The sequence below is a fragment of the Vombatus ursinus genome, unplaced genomic scaffold, assembly GCF_900497805.2.
Source record: "Vombatus ursinus unplaced genomic scaffold, bare-nosed wombat genome assembly UNPS02011334.1, whole genome shotgun sequence".
NCBI lineage: Eukaryota > Metazoa > Chordata > Mammalia > Diprotodontia > Vombatidae > Vombatus > Vombatus ursinus.
Window position 1 is genome coordinate 7161301 of NW_020951112.1, and position 27285 is coordinate 7188585.

At 41.4% G+C, this 27285-nt stretch overlaps 1 protein-coding gene across 1 annotated transcript in view; it reads right to left on the bottom strand.

The window, feature by feature from the left end:
* CFAP54 (cilia and flagella associated protein 54) overlaps window positions 1–27285 on the bottom strand; it is a 289571-nt gene that overhangs the window by 58498 nt on the left and 203788 nt on the right. The window contains exons 53-59 of the mRNA XM_027855802.1: window positions 16126–16195; window positions 15218–15365; window positions 12901–13058; window positions 12292–12471; window positions 12061–12187; window positions 3809–3961; window positions 629–731 (exon numbers count right to left, since the gene is read on the bottom strand). Coding sequence (XP_027711603.1) covers window positions 629–731; window positions 3809–3961; window positions 12061–12187; window positions 12292–12471; window positions 12901–13058; window positions 15218–15365; window positions 16126–16195 — 939 coding nt within the window. The remainder of the gene's footprint in view (window positions 1–628; window positions 732–3808; window positions 3962–12060; window positions 12188–12291; window positions 12472–12900; window positions 13059–15217; window positions 15366–16125; window positions 16196–27285) is intronic.

The window sequence follows — 27285 nt, forward strand, 5'->3', positions numbered from 1 at the left end:
AGAACCATGTGAGTCTTTTCATGACAGTGTAGAACATTAACAAAGAATTAAAAATAACCATGGGGAGGTTGTGCAGGCTGACGCTAGGCTTTCAAGGAGACCAGGTTAGGCCAGGCTCTCTTTTCCCCCTTCCAGCTTAGGTGGGTTCCAGTCCTGGCCCAGACTAGACCTCCTAGGAAACCCTCCTGGGCCTATTCTTCTTCAGTCCTTGCACCACAGGGACAGCTCCTGGGACAGGACAGTTTACCTCAGGTCTAAGACGTGGCCTAGGAGATGTATGCACCAGTACTCCGAGGTACAGTCTACCCAGTGACCAGAAGAGTTTAGTAATGATGTTTGTTCTCTGGTGTAATAATGGTTGAGTCACTCTTGGGAAGGGCATCATCACAGGCCATCCTTGTGAACTAAGTCCTAGAGCAGAGCTGAAATTTGTGGTTGACGACCAAATGAGCGCACTTGTTAACCAGAAATTCCTTGAGTTACTGAAGAAGATATATGCCATTGACCCAGAGCTGACATGAAGAGGTTGCACAACCATTTCTGACTTGAATAGTTTAATTCTCCCCAAAGAAGGGCAAGGCAAAAGACCAAACTGCTATGATGGAAAGATATGTTGATTTTTTTTTACCTTAAATTTTGATCATTTTTCAGACTTGTTTTTATAGCTTCAAAGAGATCGTTAGCTATATGGGTTGTCTCATCTGCAATAAACATTTGACGTTCTAATTTGCCTGAAAGATGAGAAAGCGGAAAAGTAGGCATTAAAGCTGTTTCTGTCCTTCTTCATTTGGGCCCCTAACATCTCATGGTGGGAAATTAGAAAACCAAATGCACTTTCTGATCTTTCCGTTGGCAAAAAGGCTCACAGTAGGGAAGGACTACTTATAGTGTTCTCAAAAAAATTCAAGGTCGCAACAACTGTTGCCTGATGAGGAAGTCTGTTTGCTTCCAAGCCATCAAGTGGACAGAGGCCACCGAACAATTAATCAACCATTCCAGTATGTCTCTTTTGTTCCCAAGTCTTTTCCACAATTCTTATCCTTACCCCTTCACCGCTCTTCCTACCTCCGTGCTTTGTTTCTCTCCCTCCCCTTTTATTTCTTCTTCCCCTAACTACGGCTTCTTTATTGTCTACCTTGTCTAACAGGGTAAAAAATGTAGACCAAAATAAATAGAGCAAAATAAATCAAAAAGCAGTCCTTGGTAACATCAACCAATCAATGGAAACACTTCAGTCCCTTCATGTGGCCCTTCCCAGGTCTTCTGGGAGAGTTCACTGCTTGGCTTAGAGCTAAGCCTGTTCCCTTGATGTTTTCAAAGGCATCGCTCATGATGGTGCAGCACCAAGACTTCAGAGAAAGGCAGGAAAAATGAACACGTAAGTATCAGAATATTGCCATAAAAACCGATTGTGGAAATATGACAAAAAAAAAAAAAAAACCTCGAACCTAAAACATAAAAGGAAATGTTTTAAAAATCATAATGAAAACTCCTGGTTCATGTTATGTAAATGGCTAAAGGAGATGAACAATTTTTAAAAGAGGAAACATAAATTGTTGATAATCAAGAGAAAAAAACTATTATCTCACTAATAATTAAAGCAGCCTCATGCCCACCAAATTGGTAAAAAATAAAAACTCAACACTGTCAAGGTTATAGAGAAACTGGTACACTCACTCATTGCTGGTGGAATTATAAAGTTACAGCGTCTTTTTGGAGAACAGTCTGGCAGTATATAGTAAAAACTACAAAAATAAACACATCCCTTGAACCAATAATTCTATTTGGGGCAATATTTTCTGACAACAATCAAGCATTTAAAAAAGTTGTCAATCAAAAAATTTTTATGGCAGCATTATGTGTAATTGGGGAAAAAAAAACTACCTGAAAGCAATCAAAATATCTAATAATAGAGGTAACAGTTAAATAAATGGGTTACATTAATGTAATGGAATTCTATAATGCAGTTATGTAGCATAAAAAGAAATTCAGAAAAACCTTCAAGAAATAATACAAAGGGGAAAAAGCAGAGCAAGAAAAATGAAGCATATACTGTCAGTTACTATGTCAACAAACATTTATTCAGTACCTGATATGCACTGGGCCCTGTGTTAAGTGTTAGGAGCATACAAAGAAAGACAAAAGCCAGTCCCTGCCTTCAGGAAGCTCACAGTCTAATGGGCATATGAGAAAAACTGAATGAGAATGAATGGACATACAGAAGCCCAGAGAAGCAGAACAGTTTTGAAAGCCATGTGTACAATTTATTCTATACTTTTGAAAAAAAGCAGTACAAACAATAATCCTCTTTTTGTGTTAGGAGGGGACAAATCCAAAAAGATTCTGTAACTATATAAGGAAAAACTCATTTTTGTTGGTTAAATTCAGTATAAAAACATATGTGCTTATATATGTAAAAAATAATAATAAATGGACAAAGGATCCTGATTAAAAAAAGGAATACTTTATGCTTTCACCTTGATGATTTAAATGTGCTTAGCACAGCGCCTGGCATATAGTAAGTGCTTTGTTAGCTATCATCATCCTTATCATCATTATGAAATGTGAATAATTAATAAGTATTGATGTTTAATGTTAAGCTTCTAATCAAAGATTTATTTTTAAAAATTGGCCGTATGATATGTGTGTGAATATGCACATCCTCCACTACAGTTCTCTTTGGACTGAGGCATGAACTAGACCAGGGATCCCGGACACTCTGCCAGACAGGCACAAGTTTTATCAGCCCTACCTCATTCCGCCCCAAGATGGGCGGGCGTCCAGCATAAATAGACACAATAGGGTTGGCGGTTCAAGCACCAGTCTTGCTAGGTTCCCTAAGAGGCCTATCAGGAGGTTGGGCTTTTCAGCCACTCCCAAAGATTAGCTACTAAGACACAGAGAAGCTGCAATCTGCATTAGTGAAGGGTGAGCCCCACCAATGAAGGAGTCTATGGGCAGAGTAGTGTCTACAAGTAGCACACATGTGTTACAAACAGTTCATTTTGACAGTAATAAAAACGAATGGCTAAGATGGCAGATGGGGGTAGGGGTGGGGAACCTCTTCCCAACATTAATAACAGCAGGCATTTATGGAGCACTTTAAGGTTTGCAAAGCCCTTTACAAAATATTATCTCACTTAGTATTATACCCATTTTAGTAATGAGGGAACTGAGGCTAGCACACAACTAATACATGTCTAGGGTACAAATCAGTTCTTTCTGATTCCAGGTCCTGAACTCTATCTGCCAGGTCACCTAGCTGCTTGGCACATTAGCCAAACATCAGAGGTTAGTAGATATAAGTTTAACATGGAGCTGAATCTTCAATGTGAATAATATAAACATTAATAAGAGCCGGCATTTTCAGACAAACCAGAAATACTGTTGTTTTATCTCATATTAAGAACGACAAAGGTACGAGTACTTTTCTCATCAGTAAACCCTGCATGATAATAATGTCATTTATGTCGCCCTTTAAGATATGGAAGCCGCTTTACACGTTATCTCATTTCATCCTCACAATAATCCTATAAAGTAGTTGCTATTATTATCATCAATATTTCACAAATGAGAAAACTGAGGCTGAAAGTCTGAGTCACTGGCCCAGGGTCATGAACTTGGGAAGTGTCTGAGACAGGATTTGAACCCAGATTTTCCCGATTCCAAGTCCTACGCACTGAGCACTGCCCCACCTAGTCACCATGAAAACATGTCAACTACTGGAGAAAGGATTTGCATCAGAGAACTGGAGGAAAGCTACTTATAATGTGAATTCACTAGAGCCAAGACACCAAATAGTCCTTACCTTTCTCAAAAAGGATTTCAGCTTCCAATTCACCTTCTCGTATCGCAGCTGTCCTACAATGATACAACGCTTTCTCAAAGAGATGAATGACAGGTGCCCATTGAGAAGAATCTCTTTTTCCGGAGGAAGCTACTTGCTTGGCTAACATATGAGCTGGAATGGAATATGGAACCACAATAAATTAAAAAAAAATTAAGACAGAAACGCCATCTGCTAGAAGAGCAAATCTTCCAGAAGGTCAGAGTAATCTTTTTGTTTGTTTGTTTTTTGCTAGGCAATGGGGTTAAATGACTTGCCCGGGGTCACACAGCTAGTAAGTGTCAAGTGTCTGAGGTCTGACTTGAACTCAGGTCCTTCTGACTGCAGTACCAGTGTTCTATCCACTGCTTCATATCAGAAGGTCATCTTCTAAAGGAAGGTCAGCCCTAACTAGTATGGTTAAGGCATCTTGTGGGACTTGACAATTTCCAGTTTTTCTCTAAAGGTTTTCTTTTCTTCTAAAGATTTTATTTAAAGCTACCAAGTAGATAAAGGGCTGACCTTTGAGTTAGGAAGAACTGAGTTCAAATCCTGCTGGGCATATATGTGTGGGAGAGTGTGCCCCAGGTACTGGGGATTGAATGCTTTGTTCCTACAATGCAATTGGATTAAATGCCTTTGTAAAAGCTAATTCAGTCTCCTGACCGTTGACAGGAATCACACCAGTGAAAGCTCAAAGACAACATATAGTGTTGGGAAATGTTCGGGGAGTAGCCACCCATAGGCTTGCCCCGAGAACCCTGAGAGGAATAGTCAGAATCCATTGTGCAGTCAACCCAACAGACCAATTGGAGGAGCAAAACAGGAGTGGGAGTCATACAGTGTCTGCAGTCAGACCAGGCAAAGATAAAATAGGGCTGGAATCAGGGAATAATTTGTGGAAAGAGCTTGTGAAATTTGTAAGAGAAGGAGAGGGGATCGAGTCACTGCTGATGGAGGCTGGGAGAAATCAAGGGAGCAGAGTAAGTCAGCATCGTTCAGAGGGGAGGCTAGAGAGACTAGGAGACCTGATTTGATACAGTGTGAAATTAGCAGAGATATTAGAATGCTCTTAAACAGACCCCCCCCCATTTTTTTTACAAACTTGCATTTGTTTTATTAACCCTTTCAACTCTAAAAAAAGCATGAATCAGACCGTGCTTTAAAAGCCAAATAGCTCAAAGTCACTGATAGCTACCACAGAAATCACTCCTCTCTGGCTCCTCCTGACTCACCTTTCAAATACTGGCCCTTCCAGAGTGGCCTCTTATCTTTTTTCTTTCTCTGCCCACCACGCCTGGAAACGGCTTTGAGATCCAGGCTAGTTATGCCCTCTATGGGAAAAATCTGCCCTCTCAAATTTATCGATATGAAAGAAGAAGAAATGCAGCCAACTGAGTGGATCTGAAAAAAAATGCTAGGGATTGAGGATAGAGACATAGGCCCTGGGAACAAGAACACGGGCCTGGCTACAATGGTCATGTGAAACTGATGCCATTGTTGGAGAAGCCAGCCAAGGCACTCTGATTGCCTCATCACCCAACAGACTGGACCCTGACCCATCAAGGGGTTCTGCCATGGGTGAAGAGGACCTGAAGTGGACTCCCTGTCCTCTCCCTATGGGAGAGAAATTGTACTTCCTCATTTTGCTTTATCAACAGTCAATGAATGACAGCTTCTATTGACCACAAAATCAATGAGTCAAAACTTACAACATGTTCTGAGCATTTTTAAATATCTTTAAATTTCTCATAATATTTTAAACCACAGAATCATAGATTCAGAGCTGGAGGGGAATTTAGAGGCCGTTTGGTGTAGACATTTATATTGGGAACCTGCAAAACTCCCAAGTGCGGCGCAAAGCAGATTAAAATGCCATTGGGAAATGTTTTAAAAAATAAACAGACGACATAGACAATATTGATTTTTGGTTTTCTAAGTCAATATATGGCGCATGGGATTAGTTTCTTTTAGTTTGACACCGCCCTTCATTTTTTATAGATGAGGAAACCCAGGCCCAGAGACATTCATAAGCAGCCTGCCCAAGGTCAGCTAGATGTCAGTGGCCGAGCCATAACTCCAACTCAACGACCATGACTCTAAGGCCAGCACTCTCTGCATTAGACCACACTGCCTCCCATAACACTACAGGAGTCAAATGTTGCAGGAAAGAGAAAAGAAAGGAATAAGCATGGAAATATCACCTACTATGTGCCAGGCTCTGTGCTAAGCTCTTTACAAATATTATCCTATTTGATCCCTCCTTTACAGGTAGGTGTTGTTATTATCTCCATTTTAAAGATGAGGAAATGGAGGCAAATGAGGATTAAATGACTTGTCCAGGGTCATACAGCTAGTGCCTGAGGCCAGATTTGAACTCAGATCTTCCCATCTCCAGGCCCAGCACTCTATCTACTGTGCCCTTCACTGCCTCATAAATAATTAATTGGTCTAAATTAATATAATGTGGGCAGCTAGGTGGTACAGTGGATAGAGCTCCAGGCCTGAAATCAGGAAAATGTGAGTTCAAATCTGACCTCAGACATTTACTAGCTGTGTGACCCCGGACAAGTCACTAAACCCTGGTTGCCTCAGTTTCCTCATCTGTCAAATGAGCTGGAGAAGGAAATGGCCAACCACTTCAGTATCTTTGCCAAGAAAAGCCCAAATGGGGTCATGAAGAGACAGACACAGACCATCTCAGGAGGAAGAATATATATACACACATATTCATATACATACTGGTGTGTGCATATACATGTATATATATGTATACACACATGTGTGTATGTATGTACACGTATGTGTGTATGTATATGTATGCACACACATATGTATAGTACTCTTTGATATAGTTGCTTTTGTACAATTTTAATATTCATCTTTAGGAAAAACATGTTGGGTAAAGAAACAGATATTCAATCACACCATCTTATTGGTGTGGATAATTGATCCATGAATGGAGATGACAAGCCTTCCCCACCACAGTGAATAGTCTGAGAGCTGCTACAGCCCCCTCAAAAATGGCATTATATTCAGTGGTTGGCTTTCCAGTGATGAGACTCTCTGAACTTAGCTAGGCTGAACCATAGAAACATGATGTCATCTTTGCCCTGCCTGTATTCAATTTCCTTCTAGCTTGGAAAGGTACAACAGAGTTCAGTTTGTGAGGCACAGAGCCTTCAAGGACCCGGTTTTCTCCAGGTCATGACAAAACTCTGGAACTTTGGAATGTATTTGTTAAAACTGGAAAAAAAAATAAGTCTCAGTGTTTGGCATTCATTTCTCATTAAAATTACTGTCCAATAAAAATATACTAATGTAGAATAATGTCAGTACACAAATTTAAGACCAAACTGACAATATCATTGATGCCGGTCATTTCTCGGTTTCTACAAATGAAACCACAAGATGTCTTTTCGCTGAAGGCTTTAGGAACGTGAACCCTTTCTTCAGAGCTGCCACATTCTTGGGACGGGACCTACATTGTCACTATAAAAGAAAGCTTACGTTTTCTATCAGGCAAAGAGTGTCACACGCATTATGCTTCATAATATTGATACATCAGGAAGGCAAAGAGCCCTATTCTTTTCAATAAAGTAGAAATTGTAGGAGCTAATGTTGTTTTGACAAGAAAGTCGTTCTTGGTTTTGTTTTCTAAATCTGTATTCAATGCGAGATAACAGAAACAAGTTGTAATGAGTCCCTCAAATTACAGCAGCCGTGTTGTCATCCTGAGGGGTGACAAGTTTTCAAGTTCTTAACGCAGAACAGACAAGTATATGTTTGGTTTCACACGCTGTGAGCTTTTAACTTCCAGTTAAATCAGATGTAATAATGGGTGACTGTGGTGTTAAAAGTCCAGGGAAATAATTCTTATGTAGTACCTCTCACTGGATCCTAGATTTGGAAGGGACCTATTAGATTAATAAATCTAAAACTGCATCCTGCAGATGAGGAAACTGAGGCACAGAGAGGTGAAGCCCAGAATCAGCCCGACTCCAAGGTTAATGCTTTGTCCCCCACCATATCCATCCCTTATGCATTTTTCTTCTCTCTTGGAGGTTTTTTTGCACGTGGTTTTCCTCACTAGAATGTGGGCTCCTTGGAGAGCATGCAGGGACAGTGTTTTCCCCTCTCCTTGTATCTCCATTGCTTGGCACATGCTGGGCTCTCAGGAAGTCCTTGTTGACCAATTGAAAGTTGACCGCTCTTGGTCCCAACCTTTCCAGCCTCATTGGACTTTCCTTCCCCTCCAGCACGTGGCCATCCAGCCACACATCCATCCAGCCACATGTTCATCCAGCCACACGTCCAGCCTGCATGCCCGGAAGGAAAGCCTTCTCTTCCTTTAACTGCGGTTCTAGCACCATCTTTTGAATGAAGCCTTTCCTGATCCCTAACTACCTTCTATATAAATACTTTGTACGTATCGATCCCACTAGACTATAGGATTCTTAAGAACAAGGACAGGTTGGGTTTTATTTGTTTGTTTCTTTGTTTCTTTGTTTTTTTTTGCCTTTGTTTGAATCCCTGGTGATTAGCACAGCGCTGGGCACATTGATAGGTGTGGAATAAGCACTTGTTGACTTAGCTTTACGTTTATGCTTTATACATTTGTCTATGGACCTGTCTCCAATAGAATCTAACTCCTTGTGAATGAGGATTAGTTCATTCTTTTTACTCACATCTCTAGTGCCTAGCACGGGACCAAGAAAATGATAGGGGCTTGATAAATACTTGTTGAATGATTTCTAGATTTCTATAGTGGAGAGAATAAATGGGCCCAAATGTCTCCAAGAAATGTCTCCAATGTCATTTAGAAAATATTATTGATGTCAATTTCCATTTGAAAAAAAAAAACAACTTAGAAGTCAGCCGAATAAAGATTATTTAGTGACATTTTGACTACATAAAATAATTTCTAATAAAGTAAAAACATTGTATACTTCACTGTAGCAAGGTTCCAGGGTACCAGAAAATGCCATACAATGCCCATGCCATACATATAGGCTACTACCAAACATGCCAACAAGTAGCTACAAAGCTCATTAAGGGACAAATGCCATAAATGAGCATCTTTGTGTATCATGTCCCTAATTAAGTGGTGTTTTTATTCAGAGAATCATAGCATCATCAGCTGGCAGGCAGAAAGGACCTTGGAGGTCATATACTCCAACCCCTTCAGATGGGGAAACAGAGGCCCTGAGAGAAGTAATTTGCCTAAGGTCACACTGCTAAAACATGGCAGATGCAACGGTTGAACCCAGAATCTTATATTCCAAATCCAATGCCCTTCGATTGGTGGCACTAGATAAGCCTTAAAGGCAGCAATAAGGACCAGAGTTCCTTTTTGAAGAGAAAGTTTCTATTTACTATAAATTCAGAGAGCTGAAGCACCGGCCAAAAATACCTATCAAAGAGCAAGCTTCCCGTGGGCCACTGCGTGAAAAGAAGAGCAAGCCAGGTCTAGAGACCTCTTCATGACACACACCTGTCACTCAGATTAATTGGAGGAAACCAGGAGACAGCCATTAGTCAATTCATTAATCAGGATCCTGGCTCTATCTCTCCTGCAAAGGATAATCCCTATGGAGACATTTAAAATCATGTATCTTTTGGATAAATGTTATTCTGAGAGGATATCAGAGAGTGACAAGTCACAAAGAGTTGTGAAATTCAAGCACGTTACCTCGTCTGACAATAATGAACCAAGAAGGGTGATTTAAACAAATGACTAAAATCAAGAAGAGAAATCAGACATTGATTAATGGAGATACCACTAATTATTTTCTGCCTAGGAAGAGTAAGCCCAAAACCACTCTGCAATTTTTCTGTGATTTGTAATGGGGTTACTTTGACCATTTTGCCACTAGAGAAACAATCCAAATCATTATAATGATGTCTCTTTAGATGAATTTCTAAATAAATAATTTTCTTTATATTTTTGACCCTTTCTTGAAGTAGCAAATGAATTACCAGGAGGTGAACTGGTACTATTTTCTGAAATCTACCCCTCAATGATTTACAACTTTAAGAACTCAAAAATATATAAAATTATCTAAATCCTTTTGTTTTGCCTATGATATTTCCATTCCAACCTATCAAAGTTATCTTTACATCATTGAATTCTACCATCCATATACCCCTTAGAAGATTAGTGGCCTTCTGTTTAAGGATGGAGAATTGATAGCAATATATATGCATACATGTACACACACATACATATACGTAGCAAATACTATAAATCAACAAGGTAGATGGCAGGCTTGAAATTGCTGACCTCTAGGGCACAATTTCAGGGGCAATGTTTCAACTAAACCATTTATTCCGCATATTCCTTAAGACTTCAGAATTTAAAATATTAGACCATTTTATGCAGACAGTTCTACACCTATGTGTGACATTTAAAAGAAAATTTAAACTTGTCACTGGTGCTCTCTATATACATATATATATAAAACCATGCTTTATATAAATATATACATACATTATACAATATATGGCCATGCTTTCTATAAATATATACACATATTACATTATATACATACATGTATATATAAATATAAATGAAGCCCTCATGGTTAATAGGTGATAATGTGATACTTTGGCACTTAGATGAATTAAAAGGAGGTTAGGGACATTTCGCTCAATTTTACCAACTGAATCTCACTGGGGAAAAGGCATCTTCAAAATCCATAGGTGATTTAGCCCAAACTTTATGATATAATATGAACAACTGTGTGATTTATAATTTGTTAACAGGCACAGATGCACCATGAGTCAAAATGGCCAGTTAAGTTGACAAAGTGAAATAATCTAAGGGTCTTGACAATTACCGTTGGCAAGACTGTCATCACAAGCTTCATGTTCTTGCAAATACAATTCATCCTAGCATATGAGACACTTTATTTTAAAAGGATTTGTCTCATTAAGAGGAAAAAATAGAAAAATTCTCCTTTTTAAGATTGGAGAGACTACAAGGAGAAGAGTGCAGGAAGTAGCAGGTCTGCCAGGGGTAAATCTGAGGTCACATTGAACTCAGGTCTTCCTGACTCTAGGCTCAGCCTTATTTCCATCATACCACTGAGCTGCCTCTAGGAAGGGCACAGGAGAAAAAAAGGCATAGATGATCCATTCCATTGGAGGGCATGTTCACGCAGCTAAGATCCAAGTAATGGGACCATGGAAATATGAAGATAGGGACCTGAGGCTCTTAGCCAAAGACTGGCATCCAGAACAAAAGCCAAAATGGTGGGTAAGCGCTTGGGCTAAGTATCAGGACACATGGGAGAAAGAGAATGGAGCCTAAGGCAGAGGAAATGGAAAGCAATGGAAGAGTCCTAGGAAACCAGGTATTGAATAGGAGTAGTAGCCATGTGGTATAGCAGAAAAAGTCCCAGAGTTAGGATCACATCTTGAATTTGTGTCCCACCTTCACCATTTACCAGCTGGGTGACTTTGAGCAAGACATTTAATGTCTCGACACCCCTCAGTTTCTAATCTGCACAATAAGGGGCTTGACTTACTCACTCCTAAGGTCCCTTTTGCATCGTCCCTCATCCACACCAGAAACGACCTCTATCCTCAACTAGGTTTCATAGAAGCCAGCTCTTCCTTCAAGACCTTCTACATAAAGCCTTTCTTGATTCCCTCACCTGTTAGTGCTTTTTCTGCCTCTATAGAATTATGGTGCATTTTTTTTTCATCAGAACTGTAAGATCTTAGATCCAGAGCTGGAAGGAGAATCTATGGTTGTTAAGTCCAGGTTTCCCTTCCCCAGGGTGATAAAGGTAATAGGCAATTCGAGGGTAGCCCGGGTAACTTGGAAGAATGAATACATCATGGTATAATGGCCAAAATGAGAGAAATCAAGAAAAGTATTTGATTTAGGAAGATGACAAAATGGATTTTTAGGAGGTGTTAAAATGTGTATGCAAAATTGTGTGTGTGTGCCTCTGGTCCCATTTAAAATTAAATAATAACACATGGCCCTTTTATTTTGCAAATATAAATATGCAATATCTGAACCCTTGAAGGGAGAGCGGAAGTTTTGAGAAGTATGAGCTTCTTAAAAAAGAACATATTATAATGATTTATGTTACATGTACACAGTGTTCAGTGAAATCATCCTTTTTGCATAAGCTCCTACAACCTACCTACAAAACAGTAACTTTACAATTAACTTTTTTGATTTGTCGTTCTCATGCAATGACATATTTAAATTTCCTTACCAATTCTCATCTTCACTTTTGCCATTAAGTTGATATACGGAAGATAAATGTTTCTCAAAGGGTACATGATATTCGCATAATCAGAGTCTGAAGAAGCCAATCTAATCGTTTCACCCAAAGATAGAGCCTGTAAGACAGACAGCAACAGTTTGAGAGGGTGACTTGACAGAGTCAGGGGTCAGGAAGGGCAGGGGAAGTTTCTGGGTTCTGCAGAAAGGACTGTATTCTCACCTGTTCAATAATAAGAGCATGAGCCTGATTTAATAAATTGAAATTTTCATTTCCAGGAGAGAGATATTTCTGGGGTTCCTCAATTTTCAGTAAGTCATCCATTAACACCAGGCTTTTCACAAGTATTAACGAGCCTCGAGGAGAAATGAAGGGTTTTCCTTCAAGTAAATTGATTATATCCTATTAAAAAATTTGAAAAATGTTTACTAGCAAATTTATCCAGATACTAATAGATGCTGTTTATTTACCCTACATCCAGAACCTTACGCAACTTGACTAGCTAGTTAAAGAACAGGGTGTGGGGGCTAGAAGCTTTCCTTGAAGTCGGGAACTATTAGTTTCCCGTCCTGCCTCTGACACCTACTGGGTAGGTGATCTCTACAAGTCACTCAGACTCTCAGAGGCCCAAGAAAAGTCTCCAAGACTATAAATGACAAAGGCATCACCAACTTGTATTAGTGGAGGGGTCTTCCACAATAGGAGGGGCTCATACGAATGAAAACAAAAGAATGGACCCCTCCTCCTCCCCACCCCCAACAGAGTAAGTTTTATTTGGTTCTAACTGAGATAATTGTTTACAAAATAATCTAAGGGTCCTTCTTTTCGTACCCGCAGATGTTTAATGATCTCGGCTGCCGGGTGCCTCTCTTGCAGGTCAAGCTTGACAGCTTGCACCAACACCTCTGCTTGCATCTCAGTGTCATTCCAGTCCCGTGCCTCCACGACCACTTCGTTTATCAGATGTCTGCAGTCGGTCACCTCATTTTCTAAAAGAAACAAGCAAATACGCTTAGCGACAGCGCACTTAGAAACTGCAGGATTAGAACAAAGGCCAAAAAAATGCAGACGATATCCCTAATGTTTGTTATAGGGATGTCGCATAATGCAGTGTTGACATGATAATTGGATTGTTAACAAATGTGCGATATACAAGACATTTTCAAGACACTTATTGCAACTAATGAGGAAGCACTTTAATGGGCTTCCATGTTTCAAATAAACAACACAATTAAAATGAAATAATATTTAGTTTAAGAGACAGATGTAGGTCAATACAGACCATTAAGTATCTGAGTGACCTTGGGCAAGTCACTTTTAACATTCTAGGACTCATTCTCCTCATCTGCAAAATGAAAGGGCTGGATTTGATGAGCTCTAAGGTACTTTCAGTTGTGACATTCTACAAATCCAAAAATCTGAACTGGGAATTTATTTAAAATAGACCAAGTCTCCAACCAATGACACTATTGTGCTTTGATTATTACCCGTTTGGAACTCAGAATGGCTTTCCCCATAGAAACAACTATGGAAATGATCATAGTCTTTGGTCAATCCCCAACACTTAGCAAAGAATATAATTAAGGCAGAGTACATAACTGGAACTATGTCTACCACACTCACCCTTTATTTAGAACACTTTCTCTGGGAAAATGAATTATGAGTTGTAAGTAAGGAAGCTAAGGACATCATGCGTCTCCCTTGCTCCTTCCCCCCCAGCACACATCCTTGGAATCAAAGGGGTAGGAGCCCTTTACATACATTAATCTATTTGATCTGCACAAAGATCTCAAAGCAATTCAAATATTATGGTAATGAGGATTTGGTACGTGCTCAGAAGCTAAGAAGGCATCGTCCATGTGGAAGACTTACAGAGGGGTGCTTCTGGGAAACTAGAGAACTAAAGTGTACTACATGGACATTCTGTGGTGGTCTGCCATCTTGGTTGGAGCTGTATTTTTCTGTTGGCTGCATAGTCAGGACTGTTACCATCTTTAAAACCCATGGCCTTTGGTGGCATTTATGTCCAAGGGAGGAGGTGACTCTACCCAAAGCTGGTGTGACCATGTGGTAAGTGGGGAGGGCCTTAGGTCCTCCTTCCCCTCCTGAGGACATATGACTCTCAGATACTGGGTCTTTGACCTTCTCATTCTTTTGTTTCTGTTTTTGTTAGAAGTTCAGGGAGTGGAATCTCTGTGAACACAGGAACCCAGTAGTTGAGGATCAAGGCCAGATGTTACAGCCAGCCCCGTAGCGATGTCCTAAGGATGGAGACCTGGGACTCCAGCCCAACTGAACTCAGTGAGATCAACACTATGTTGGAACTGAGTGAAGCTATGAACTTCATCCTGTTCCCCTCACTATAGTTGGTATAGAGCGATAGTGTGCCCCAAGATGTTGGGGGAAATGTTTGCTTGTTTATTTTTGCTACCTCTTTGAAGTAAATATCCATTTGTAAAAGCTAATCCAATGTTGAGTGATTAAATGGAACTCGGGCGCTAGTCACTGAGCCTTAGAAAATGAGGGAACATGATTAGTGGGGACTCAATCCCATGGCAGAGGAAAAAGGCTCCCCCACCCTTTCTGGGTCCCCAGGAAGCCCGAGTGGGATACAATTTGACAGGCCTGGCCCTGAATGAGTTGGAACAGAGTCAGCCATGTGATATTAATCTACTTCCCAAGGCATATGGATGGAGTGCCTGGAGTCAGGAAAACTTGGTTCAAATCTGGCCTCAGACACTTACTAGCTGTGTGGCCCGGAAAAAGTCATTTAACTTCTACCTGCCTCAGTCTCCTCAACTGTAAAATAGGACTAGAAGCACCTATACCCCAGGATTATTGGAGGAACAAATGAGATGATATTTACAAAGTGCTTAGTAGAATGCCAGACACATAGTAGGTGCTTATTAAAAATAATGTGCTGCCTTCCTTCCTTTTTTCTTCCTTCCCTCCCTCCTTCTGTCCCTTATTAAGTTATAAGGCCTGTCAGAGTCAGAAACAACATTAGAACCATGACTTGAGCTCCCAATCCAGCCCAAGCTCAGAAGTTACAAAACCTAATGTATATCGCACTAAAAACATTATTCCCATAAGAGAAATACATAGTTCAGCCCAAAACATTCTCCCTAGGAAGGGTGTTTATTTGTACCTTTCAAGAACCCCATGCCACGGATGTGTGCCACAGAGGCCACCACCAAGGCCAGGCGGCACCTCAGCCACATATGAATGTTCAGATGTTCTCGGGCTAACATCCCAAGAGGCTCTAGGGCGTCCAGCTCATCTGGGTTCTCATAAATCTAAAGCAATCAAAAGACAGTGAGAGCAATGTTCCGCTGCTGAATACAGTGCCTAACACACCATCCATCACCACACCAGCCAAAGGGGCACCCTGTACTTTGATGCCATAATGGGAAAAGAGGGGTGAGGTACTGAGTGGAGCAATGGAAGATACAAAGATCAACCCACATTTATTGTAAGTTAAGTGATTAGGAGATGCCACTTCCTAGCTGTGTGACATCTGGGCCCCAGTTTCCTCCCCTGTAAAATAAGGAAGTTGGAATGGGTGACTCCTGGGGCCCCTTCCAGCTCTACAACTAAGATCCTAAAGTTTAGATGAAATATATTTATTATTGGATGTTTGGAAAATCTTGGCAAACCTATTTCCCCAGATTTGATTGACATCTCCCCAGTTATTCAGGTGAGTTCACTTTCTGGGTCAAAAGGAAGCCTAATAACCAGGTGAAATAGTTTTGCCAAGACTTCCCCAATATTCAGTAATTAATCTATTTCATCAAGGTTTGGGCATAGTGAGATTCTGGGGGTGAGCGGGGTGGAGAGGCACACAGAGAGATTGATGGGAAACAGATTGATGCAACAGAGCGATAGAAAAGACTGTCTGCTCAGGCATGAAGGGGTCATATTCGGTATCGAAGGAGGGAGTATCCCCACGGATGAGGATGCGTCCTAGAAGTATATTGTTAATTCCAACGTGCAAATAGAGCAGCCTATAACTTGATAATTTCATATGAAGTACTTTAGAGGAAAAAAAATACATACTTCTTCTTTAGTCTTTTGGAAAACCTCTGCATTCTGAAGAATTTTAATTGCAGTGAAAGCTATAGAAGCGCTAGGGAGGGAAACAAAAATAAATTATTATTACCGTTATTATTTTGTGGTCAATGTTGTTATCAATAGATTTGCACTTTAATTTCCAAAGGCCAAAATTATCGCAGAGTTTAGACTACACTATGGTTGTACTTACTATAAATATTCTGATTAATTATGAAAATATGTATGTTTTGGGTACTCTTATTCTTTGTTTTTTTAAACCTAGAACCACAGCACACCATTGGGCTAAGGAAAACTAAGACCCACGTGAATTTATTTGCAGAATCCCACGGGAGAAAGGGACTTCTCGGAGCATTCACCCCAACCCAGGACTGGAACAAGAATTATAATTGCGACATACCTGACAAAAGGCCATCCAGCCTTAGTGAAGGCCTCTAGTAAGGGAGGCCCCACCACCCCTTGAGGTAGCCCTTTCCACTCCTGGAAAGATCTAAAAGTCAACAAGTCTTTTCCCAACATCCAGTCTTTTTTTTGGTCCTTTGCATTGCCCACCCATTGTGCTGCCCTCAGGGGTTTAGCAGAACTAGCTTAATTCTGCCACCATGGAATAACCCTTCCAATACTCAAAGACAGCTATCATGCATCCTAAGTCTTCTTTCCAGGCTAAACACCTGGAAATACCTTCAACTGATCTGTTCAACAAACATCTATGTCCACTTTGTGACAGGCTCTGTACTGGGTGCTTGCTAGAGATAAAATAATGAACACAAGAGTCCCTGCCCTCAGGGAACTTACATTCTACAAGGGTCATAAATATATACACAAATAAATTTAGAACAAGGAAAACTGAGGAGAAAGAGAGAGGGCAGAGTGAAGAGTAGTGATCAGAAAAGGCAGTTTGGAGGAGGCGGCACCCAAGTTGAACCTTGAAGACATCAGATAGGTCAACAAGAGAGGCAGTACACACACTCCGGGAATGGGGAATGGTTTGGGTGGCTATATATTGGTGGGAGAGGAGATATTGATCTAGTGGGAAAGGTCTGTAATCCAATTTGATTGAAGTGCAGAGTATATGCCGGAGAGAATAATGAAATAAGGCTAGAAAGGTAGATGGGAGCTACACGGTGAAAAGTCATAATGCCAGGATGCATTTTATCCTACAGACCAGAGGTGTCAAGTTCAAATAGAAATGGGGTCCACTAAACCATACATGGGGATCCCTGAAGGCTATATATTGACTTAGCAAAGCACCTGTTAATGTATTTTTTTAAATTAATATATCAACACACAAATCAGCAACTACACTTTATTCTGGATTGTAGGCCACATGTGGTCCATGAGCCACATGAATGACACCTCTGCAAACAACCAGGAGCTACTGAAGGTTTTTGTTTACACAAGTGAATTGTAACTTGGGAAGATTAGTTTGGTAGCTATGAAGGATGGCTTGTAGAAGGGAGGGGCTGGAAACAGGGAGACCTATTAAAAGCATATTGCAGTAGTCTAGGCTCAAAGTGATGAAGACATGAATTAGAGTGAAGCTGAGAGAAGGGGAAAAATAATAGATGGAAAGATAGAGGAGTGATAGAAACAGAGACAGAGACAGACAGCAGAAACGTAGGAGAGAGACAGAGACAGAAAAAGAGATAGAGAGAGAGAGAGAGAGATAGAGAGAGAGAGAACATTTATTAAACACTTACTATATGCCAGGCACTGTGCTAAGCACTGGGGATAAAAGCACAAGACAGACAGCTCCTTACCTTTCATTCTAATGAGAAAGGACAACACATAAAAGAGCTGGGGGAGAGGAGAAGGGGCTACACAGGCGCTTGGCTTGGAGCTGGTGGCTGGGCAGTAAGGTGGAGGCTGGTTTCCAGGCAAGACAAGGCAGAAGCTCATTATCTCATCAAAGACAGAGATAGAAATGACAAGGTTAGACAGATGACTGACTATAGGAGGTGGCAAGAGAGAAGGAAGTCAAGGAGGATTCAGTGGTCACAAAGTTTAGTGAATGAAAGATGGCGGCTCTCAGGATCTTCATATGGATTGGAGTTGAGGCCTCCAGCATCCTGGGGCTCTCCAGATAATCTAGATCTTTACTTTATTGTAGTGTTTAGAACTGAACTCAATATTCCAATGGAGTCTGACCAAGGCAGAATATAGTACGGGTCCCAGTACTTTCAGAGTCCTGGACGTGCTTCTCTGAAAGCGGCCCATGGTTCCATGAAGGTTTTTCTTTGTTTGTTACCATATCACCCTATGGACTCATACATTAAAATCTGTAGACCTTTTTTCTGAGGAATTGTTTCCTCTCCATGCTTCCTCCATCTTTTCCCACATTGGGATTGAGACTGAATCTGTTATTTCATTGGTAAAAAGTTCTGGTTGAGGAAATACCTTCTCTTCAACTTTCATTCTTAGTTGCCTGGATCATTGAGGGGTCAAGAGCCTTGACTAAGGTCACACATTCAGTCTGTATCAAAGGCAGAACTTGACTAGGTCCTCCTGGCTCCAAGTCCAGCTTTTTATCCTCCCAATACCATGCTGGCCAATCATAAGCACTAATAAATGCTTATTAATTGATCTATTGCTCTTCTAGCTATGAACTTGACTTTTTGCACCTGTTGAAGATGTTATCTTTATTCCTATTAAATTCTAACAAATTAGATTCAGTCCAATGTTTTAGCCTGTCAAGATGAGATCATGATGGGGCAGCTAGGTGGCACAGTGGATAGAGCACTGGCCCTGGAGTCAGAAGGACCAGGGTTCAAATGCAGCCTCAGATAATTACTAGCCATGTGACCCTGGGCAAGTCACTTAACCCCAATTGCCTTGAAAAAAAAAAAAGATAAGATCATGAGATCACGACTTTGTTACTAAATGTGTTAGCTATCCCTCCCACTGGTATGTCATCTGCAAATCACTGGACAAGCATATATTTTGTGCCTTTATCTAAACCATCAATAAAAATGTTCAACAGTCAGCATCAAGCACAGGTCTCTGGGGCATCCTACAGTCAAAGATATTTATATCTTTAATTGGATTAAGAAATATACATATATAATGGAATATACATGTGTGTACACATATTATATACACATATCTATATAATGTATGTATATATATTTTTCCCATGCCCATATTTTCTTTCAGAGAATCCCCTGAGAATGAAGACAAATGGGATTCTGATGGGGAAAATGTTCAAAGAACACCAATATCAGCTATTATCTGAGCCTCCTGTCACAATACAGATTTCTCACAACTCAAGAGCAGACAAGCTATTAATCCTTTAATTTCCTAGAGCACTTTGTAGTTCTCAAAGTGTTCCATTTCGTTTGCTGCTCCCAAGCACTCTGAAGTGGGCATTATTATCTCCATTTTAGAGATGAGGGAATGAAATCTCAAAGAATTAAGTGACTCTCCCAGGGTCACACAGGTAGATGGCATTCAGCCTGGAGCCTCCAAAGCATAACCTTTCACAGCTGAAAGGGACTTCAGAAGTCCATTGTTCCAATCAGTTTCTGAATTGCACATTCTAGATCTAAAATGGAAATAGAAACTTGACATTTGGGATTTGGAAATTTCCATCATGCCCCTTTGAGGATGTTTTACTTTGATTTGGCCTGTTTCATGCGATGTCTCTGCCAACAGCTTTGCCTTTCATGAGCATCTCCTCAGTGAATGGCTGTTCCCATCAGAGGCTCTTGGGTAGGACTCATGGAGGTGACTCTCACAAGGGTTCCAGGGGGAAAGAAATGATGTTGGTCTAAACTCTGTAGCCTCAGAATTCAGATTTCAGGATCAACATTTGGGGAGGAGGAGCGTTGCCTCTAGATGTCCTGTGGTTCAGGTGTGGAATGATTCCTTTCCCAGTTCTCATGCTCACTCTACAGGCTTCACCACCATATCTCGGCTGCCTTCTCACCCTGGGACATACCCCTGCCCCTGCAGCCCTTTCTCTCATAGGCAGATTCCTCTCAGAACTTGTCAGTTTTGAGGAGAAGCCCAGATGACCTATCCTTCACCCCTCTCTGAGCTTCATTTCTGACTCTTCAGAATAGGCCACCAAGTCCCCATTTGGGTACCTCTCTCCTTCACTCCCACTTATTAGCTCTCTTTGATGTTGTCTCCCACAATTAGCTCTTTGAGGTCAAGGATTGTCTTTTTTTGCACATATTTGTATCCCTACCAACCTGCATCGACCACTCTGCCTGATTTCATATCCGTGGACCACGATGCTCCCTCGCCAAGGACCCCCACTATCTTCCTCCTCTTTACCTACTTCCTTTCGTATGTTATCTCCCCCCACTAGGCTGTAAGCTCTTTGTGAGCAGAGACTCTACCTCTCATCCATCAGAGTGTCCCTGGCACTTAACACAGTACCTGGCACACAGTAGGCACTTAACATTTATTGGATTGAATTGGACTTAGCACTGTGTAGTCATACATTTGTAGGCACGTATATATGTCTGCATATATACACATGTATGTGTGTATGCATACATATACAACTATATACCTATATTGCACATGTATTCACATACATACATACACACTTATCTATGTATGCATATATAAGCATATATAGTGCAATTTCAACTATCTTTAACACTTGGGGACACCTTGGGGAGACAGAGGGGGGAAGAAGGGAGGAAGGGAGGGAGAGAGAGAGAGGAGAGGGAGATAGGACAATGTGGAATAAGATGAGAACATGGAATAAGATGAGCACATGGAATGGTGAGCAGGAGGCCGCTGAAGCCACAACCATGTAGGACATTGCTGGCATCCAAACGTTTCCCTCAATTTCCTCACCTGCATCCCCAGGGATTGCTAAGAGCCTATGACTTAGATGACATCATTCTTTTCCTGGGTGAGCTGAGATTTCACCCTGGCTCCTAGACCACAAAGCTTCCTTTATTCTATTGCCTAAACTAATCTGTAAGACTTCCTCATTCCTGTTTTAGCGTTTACTTTGATAAATGCCTTTGTTCATTATCTGTGATTTTCTTTTGTGTAATAAGCATTTGGACTGAGGGAGAGCTAAGTTGTTTCTCCCCACATCGGAGGTAGAGCTATCCCCCCTCCCCACCAGTGACCAGGGAAAATAGATTTTATACTGAACCCTAAATAAGAATTGTACCACTAGATTGCAAATATCTGATGGATAGATTTAATTCCAAGCCCAACATCCCTCCTGAAGATAAGAGATGGAGTGTCTCTCCAGATGTGGCTGTCCCACATATATCCACAAAAGTAAAACTCCAGTCTCATTGAGACATGGAATGGAGTATGCCAAATTTAGCTATATAACATTCCTGTTACACATGAGTCATTCTACTCATCCCCTTATTAAAGAGCCCATAAAAATCTCTTCCCTCTCTCCCTCTCCCCTTTCTTTCTCTCTCCTCCTGTCTCTCTCCTCTCTGTCTCTTTCTCTCTCTATTCCTCTCTGTCACCATCTCTCCAAAAACACACATACATACACACATATTACATACATGCAGTTGTGACTGTGTGTATATAGGCACAAGGGATAGAGACTAGATCTGTAATAGGTATAGGGAATTTCCAGGTGAGGTGATACCTTCTACTAATGTTTCTTAGACCTTACAACTAATAGTTTTAGAGACTGCTTAGGCCACTGAGAGGCTAATCGACTTGCCCAGAGTCATAACAGCCAGAGGCATGTCTTGAACCCAGAACTTGAACTTCCCAGCTTTGAGGACATCTCTTGAATCTACTATACCCTGTTGCCTCTCTGCATACAAATTGGGGATAGGGAGATTTCCAAAAGCCCTTAGGAAAAGAGGCTTCAATTTCACACAAAATAAAATGCAGATGAAACCTCTAAGAAATTTCCAATTTGAGTGTCACATGTCAAAGAAAAGAGAAGAAAAGGGGAGCTGAGCGTCTGAGGAAGGAAAGGGGGCCCTGAAGAAGATGGTGGTGCAATTTGAATAACTGTGGTCACATTTTTTTCTGATTAACATTCACAGTCGAAATGGTCAGTTTCTTCATAAAAATATCCATGCAGCTCACTCTTCCTGTCAATTTCCTTGACACATTACTTTATTAACGGGATTATAAAATGTCAAGCCAGCATTCTTGTGAGAAAATGACTATCCAACGCTCTCAGCAAAGCCCAAACAGAAGATAATGAGGGGGAAAGTTCATGGAAGAAAAACTCCTCCATCCTGTCAGGAGGTCTCCTCCAAAACCAAGTGACATCCAATAAAATAAGAATACCTGATTTTCATAGAACATTTTTCCCAAGGGCTATATCCAAGTATTTGAAAAGGGAATGATGAGAATGTGTTTGCATATTATTTGAATATCCCTATTCTAGCCTATTTTAATTCTCTGGCATTTTTCAGATTAATGTACTATCACTGTTTCTGTTGCTGTTTCTTGATTTTTCCCTAATCTTTTCCATCTCTTGGATTGACTACAATTATTTAGCTCTAACAGTCACTAGGCAATAGGCTATATATATGAAAATAGTATGGAGCTTAAATAAGGTATCCATAACCATATGGAAAAGAAACTCTAAATTACTCACAAAATTAGAGAAATGTAAGTGAAAGCAACTCTGAGACTCTACTTCTCATCCATCACATTGGCAGAGAAGACAAAAAAGAAAAATGACAGATGTTGGAAGGGCATGTGGATGCCCTATGGGTAGAGCTATGAATTGGTCCAGCCATTCTGGGGAGAAATTCAGAACTATTTGACTTCCTTTAGAGAAGCCTCTCCCTAGCAAGTCCTCCAGAAATATTTATGGGTAATGGTAAGTCGGCTTCAATTTACTCTGTAACTATCTATGCCACAGACATTTCTCTGTCTTTTCTCTCAAACTGGCAATAAAAAGGGAAGAGCATCATTGAACCATTGGGCACCCTTGAGTTGCCATGACTTACCTTTCGCCCAAAGGGCACACACAGTTTGAAAAAGGCATGGTTCTATCTTCCTTTAGTGTGAAGGTTCAAGACCTCCTTTAATATTCTTCTTTCTACCACAGGCTAGACCACTCTGGGTCCAAGTTTCCTCCTCTAGAATGAGAGGTAGGACTTGGTGACCTCCAAGATCCCTTACAGGTCAAGATATATGGCCTGCATTCCATTCCCATGTCAGACGCCTATTGGCTATGTGACAATGGGCGAGTCAATTAATTTCTCTGGGTCTAAGTTTCATTATTTGTAAAAAGGGGTAAGGGGGTTTGAAATGACTCTAGATTTGTGGTCCTATAATTATGATCGTGCAGTCTTACTTCTGAGGGTTTAATTTCTCAATCCAGCCTGTGTTTAATTTAATATACTTGTAAAAAAAATAAACTACGCAGAATAGAGACTCATAGCATCATACCCAACCCCCTTTTTCTATTCTTTGTATAAGGAAATGTCCATGCTTATGGTTCTGGGTTGGGCCTGACTCAGGCCAGTCCCCTGGTGATTGATGTCCATGACTGGAAATAACCGGGAGATCATTTAATAGTTAACAGAAGGAGATTTCCTGAGACACAGGAAAGAAAGGATATTCAACAAGGAGACACATTGAAGACCCCACAGGCTGGTTCAGCTGAGAAAAACTGCCCCATCTAGATTGTCCATTTTGGTCCATGGTCCGAGCATACCAGAAGCAACCAGAAAGTTAAGTCAGCCCCCAAGAACTTGAGTCCTCTGAGCCAATCAACTCTTGATGGTTTCAATAACTCCTAAGGAAAAGCGCACCTAACCTTTTTGGGGGGGGCAGGGTGGGGAAGGAGTTAGGACATTATTCCTACCACATCCCACCCCTTGGTGGTAAGGGTCCTCAAGGTCTTCCAGAGGTCGTTCCATCACTTAAATGATTTTAGGATTGTTAATTGGCCTACAGTGACCTTAGGGATTCAAGAGGCCTGATATAAGGAGCATTAAAGGAAGAAAGGAAAAACCACACTGCAAACAGGCAAGACAAAACAGAGCTGCCTATGCTCCGCCAGCCAGAATCTCCCCTTCCCCAGGCTCCCTGTGGGCAGAGCAATAACTCATCTTCTCCCTATCAGAGGCCCCTGAGGGGCTGCCCTCTCTTCTGTGGGGAGCGAGTAGACACTTGAACCTGTTCACTCTTCCAGGAAAGCAAGTCCCCACCAAACAATGCCACCACTAGGTTCTTCAAGCCATCCCTGGGGAAAGTGTTACACTGCCAGTAATGTAGAGGGACTCATCAGGTCTAGAGTAGAGTAAGCAAAGGCCAGCTGTGGGTCTGTCTTTGCCACTGACCACTGTGTCTGCGACCCATGCTGATGCTGCCTGCTCTGCCAATTGATGTCTATCCCCTTTCACCAGGGCCAGTAGTGACCAACTGCCACTACTGTGCCTTGAGCTCTGTTGCCCTAGGCTGGGTCGAGCACTGCCCATCTATGCAGAGCTGACTTCCACTGCCCCTTCCCTCCTGGGCCCGGCCTTAAGAGCCCTGTGGCTGCTGCAGCTGTTGGGGCCCGACCCTGGAGCCTTTTCTCAAGGGAGATTTCTAAAAGGGTAAGCTTTTCCTTATAACACTAAATTTCCAACTACATGTGTCTACTCTGAAAGCAGACATAGAGAAGTGTCCTGAAAAAAATGTTATTAAAAGACTCATATTATTACAGAACTAAATAAAATATGCTTAATCAATTTCACCTACTTTATAAACGTCATGATTAGCTTATTATGTGTACTTCTCAAAAGCAAATTTCCGATGAGCTCTAATTCCAGGGTAAGGGTCTATTTCTCATTAGCTGGCCATAGAGAAGAAAGGGTCGGTCTCCAACTCTACCGTGGTCCAGCAATACTAAAAGCCATGCCACTAAGGGGGTATTAGTATATCATTGCTTTGCTAAACATGCCAGTCAAGATGATGTGGGGGCCTCTGGAAAATGTACCTTGACAACTTTAAATGTAACAAAAACAAGATCATGGAATTAAGGGGAGCAGGGGGAGAAAATAAGAACCTTGTCAGAATCTGACACCACCAGCTGCAGCGGCATCACTGACTCAGCCAACTGCAATCATCTCTGGCCCTCTCTTCCCCCTGAGAGGCTTAGTATATAACATTGTTCAGAAGTTGTTATGTTTTTAGAACACTTTTTTAAAAATTATCATATGGATGTAATCAGTAAAAAAATCCATATGTGCTGTTTTGGGGTAAGCAAAAAGTTACTTCTAAGTTTGTCTCCTGCTTAAAAACAAAACAGAGCTCAAATTAACTTGTGTGTTCTTTACAGAGGAAGAGGAAATCTGCCAGCAATATGCTACAATAAAGCAGTTACTAGGGTTTAATAGCTGTCCCTTTAAATTTAGCCATATCTGATAAAACCCCCTGATATTATAAAATCAGCAGGCTTTTGGGACCCAGGAATTTCCATACAGATGTAAAATTTAAGTCATTTTACAAATTAGGGAGGGGGGAGGAGAATACCTTAAAAGTATTTTAAATGACTTTCTGGATTTGAGATTCAGTTTCTGTTCCTTGGGAAGTCGGAAGCACTGTAAGGGGATTGAGGCCACCCAAGGGACTGAGAGGCACCAGGAGTCGGTGATCTGGGGCCCCCAAAGGGCCTGGGAAGGATGGTGTCAGATATGCCAGAAGATCTGTGTGCTTCTGGGGACACTGAGGCCGGGTGTTGAGTGCCTGTGCCACCTTGGGAAGCATTCCAAGGATGCTTCATCCCTGACCATGTTAGGATGTAGGCTCGCCCTCTGCCACACTCACAGAATCACAGAATCTCACAAACACATCACAGAATCTCCACACAGGAAGGGACCTCAGTGCATCTAGTCCAACCAGTTCCATGAGCAAGAATTCCTACCATGACAATCCTGACACACAGCCATCTGGCCTTTGCTAGAGGGGAGACCCATTGGGCTTGTCAAGAGTACCTAGCTGTGGGGGAGTTTTTTCTTACATTAAGCCCAAACGTGCCTGCATAGCCTACCAGTGGCTCCCAGTCCTGCCTTCTGGGGTGAAGCAGAACTACTCAAGTCTCTCACCTTCTATATGGTGCCCTTTCAAGAACTTGAACAAGGTGATCACAATTGTCCTAGGTCTTCTCTAGGATAATAATAATTCTCTTTTCTTCAACTGATCTTTACATGGCATGTGATCAAAGGCCTTCACCACTCTTGGTGTCATTCTTCAACCCATTGTGCCAAGAACTGAACATAATATGAGCTTCTCCCTTAGATTGTAAGCTCCTTGAGGGCAGGGACTGTGTTTTGCCTCTTTCTGAACCATGAGTGCTTTGTACAGAGCTTGATGCATGGTAGGCATTTCATAAGTGTTTACTGATTGACTGAGACGCTGTCTGACCTGGTCAGAGTATAAATGGACTGCTCCCTCTTTATTCTGGGAAGAGTTGGCCTTGAACATGCCAAAAGTCACCTTAGCTTTGTTGGTGATCACATCCTACTGATGACTTAGATTGAACTTGCAATCCGCTAAAACCCCCAGATCTTTTTCACACACTATTGTCCAACCATCTTTCTCCCATTCTGGATTTGTGAGACTGACTTTTTTTTTTAACTCAGGAAGAAGAGTTTACATTTATCCCTACTGAGCTGCATATTCCAGAGAGGCAGTGTGGTATTATGAAGAGTACCATAGAGTGAGAGAGAACACGGGTTCAAATTTTACCTTAGAAATATACTGTTTAGGGGCAGCTAGGTGGCACAGTGGATAGAGCACCGGCCCTGGAGTCAGGAGGACCCGAGTTCAAATATGACCTCAGACCCATAACACTTACTAGCTGTGTGACCCTGGGCAAGTCACTTAACCCCATTGCCTAGCGCCCCCCCCAAAAAAAGAAAGAAAATGAATCAAAGAGAAATGTACTGTTTAGATGACCTTGGGCAAATCTCTTAGGCTTCTAGGCTTCTTCCTTATCTATAAAATGACAGTCAGACTAGAAGGTCTTTGAGGCCCTTTAGACCTAGTCTAGCCTGTCAAGACATTTTGGATCCTTACTCTGTCACCCAGCTTTGAGCAACCTGCAGTTCTAACCAGGATGCCACCCAAGCCATTCTCCAAGTAATGGAGAAAAACATGAAGCAGCGCCAGTCTCCCTGATAGACCTGCTTCTAAGGTGGCCCCAAGCCACTGCTGACTACTTGAGCTCAGCCACTCAGCCAGTCT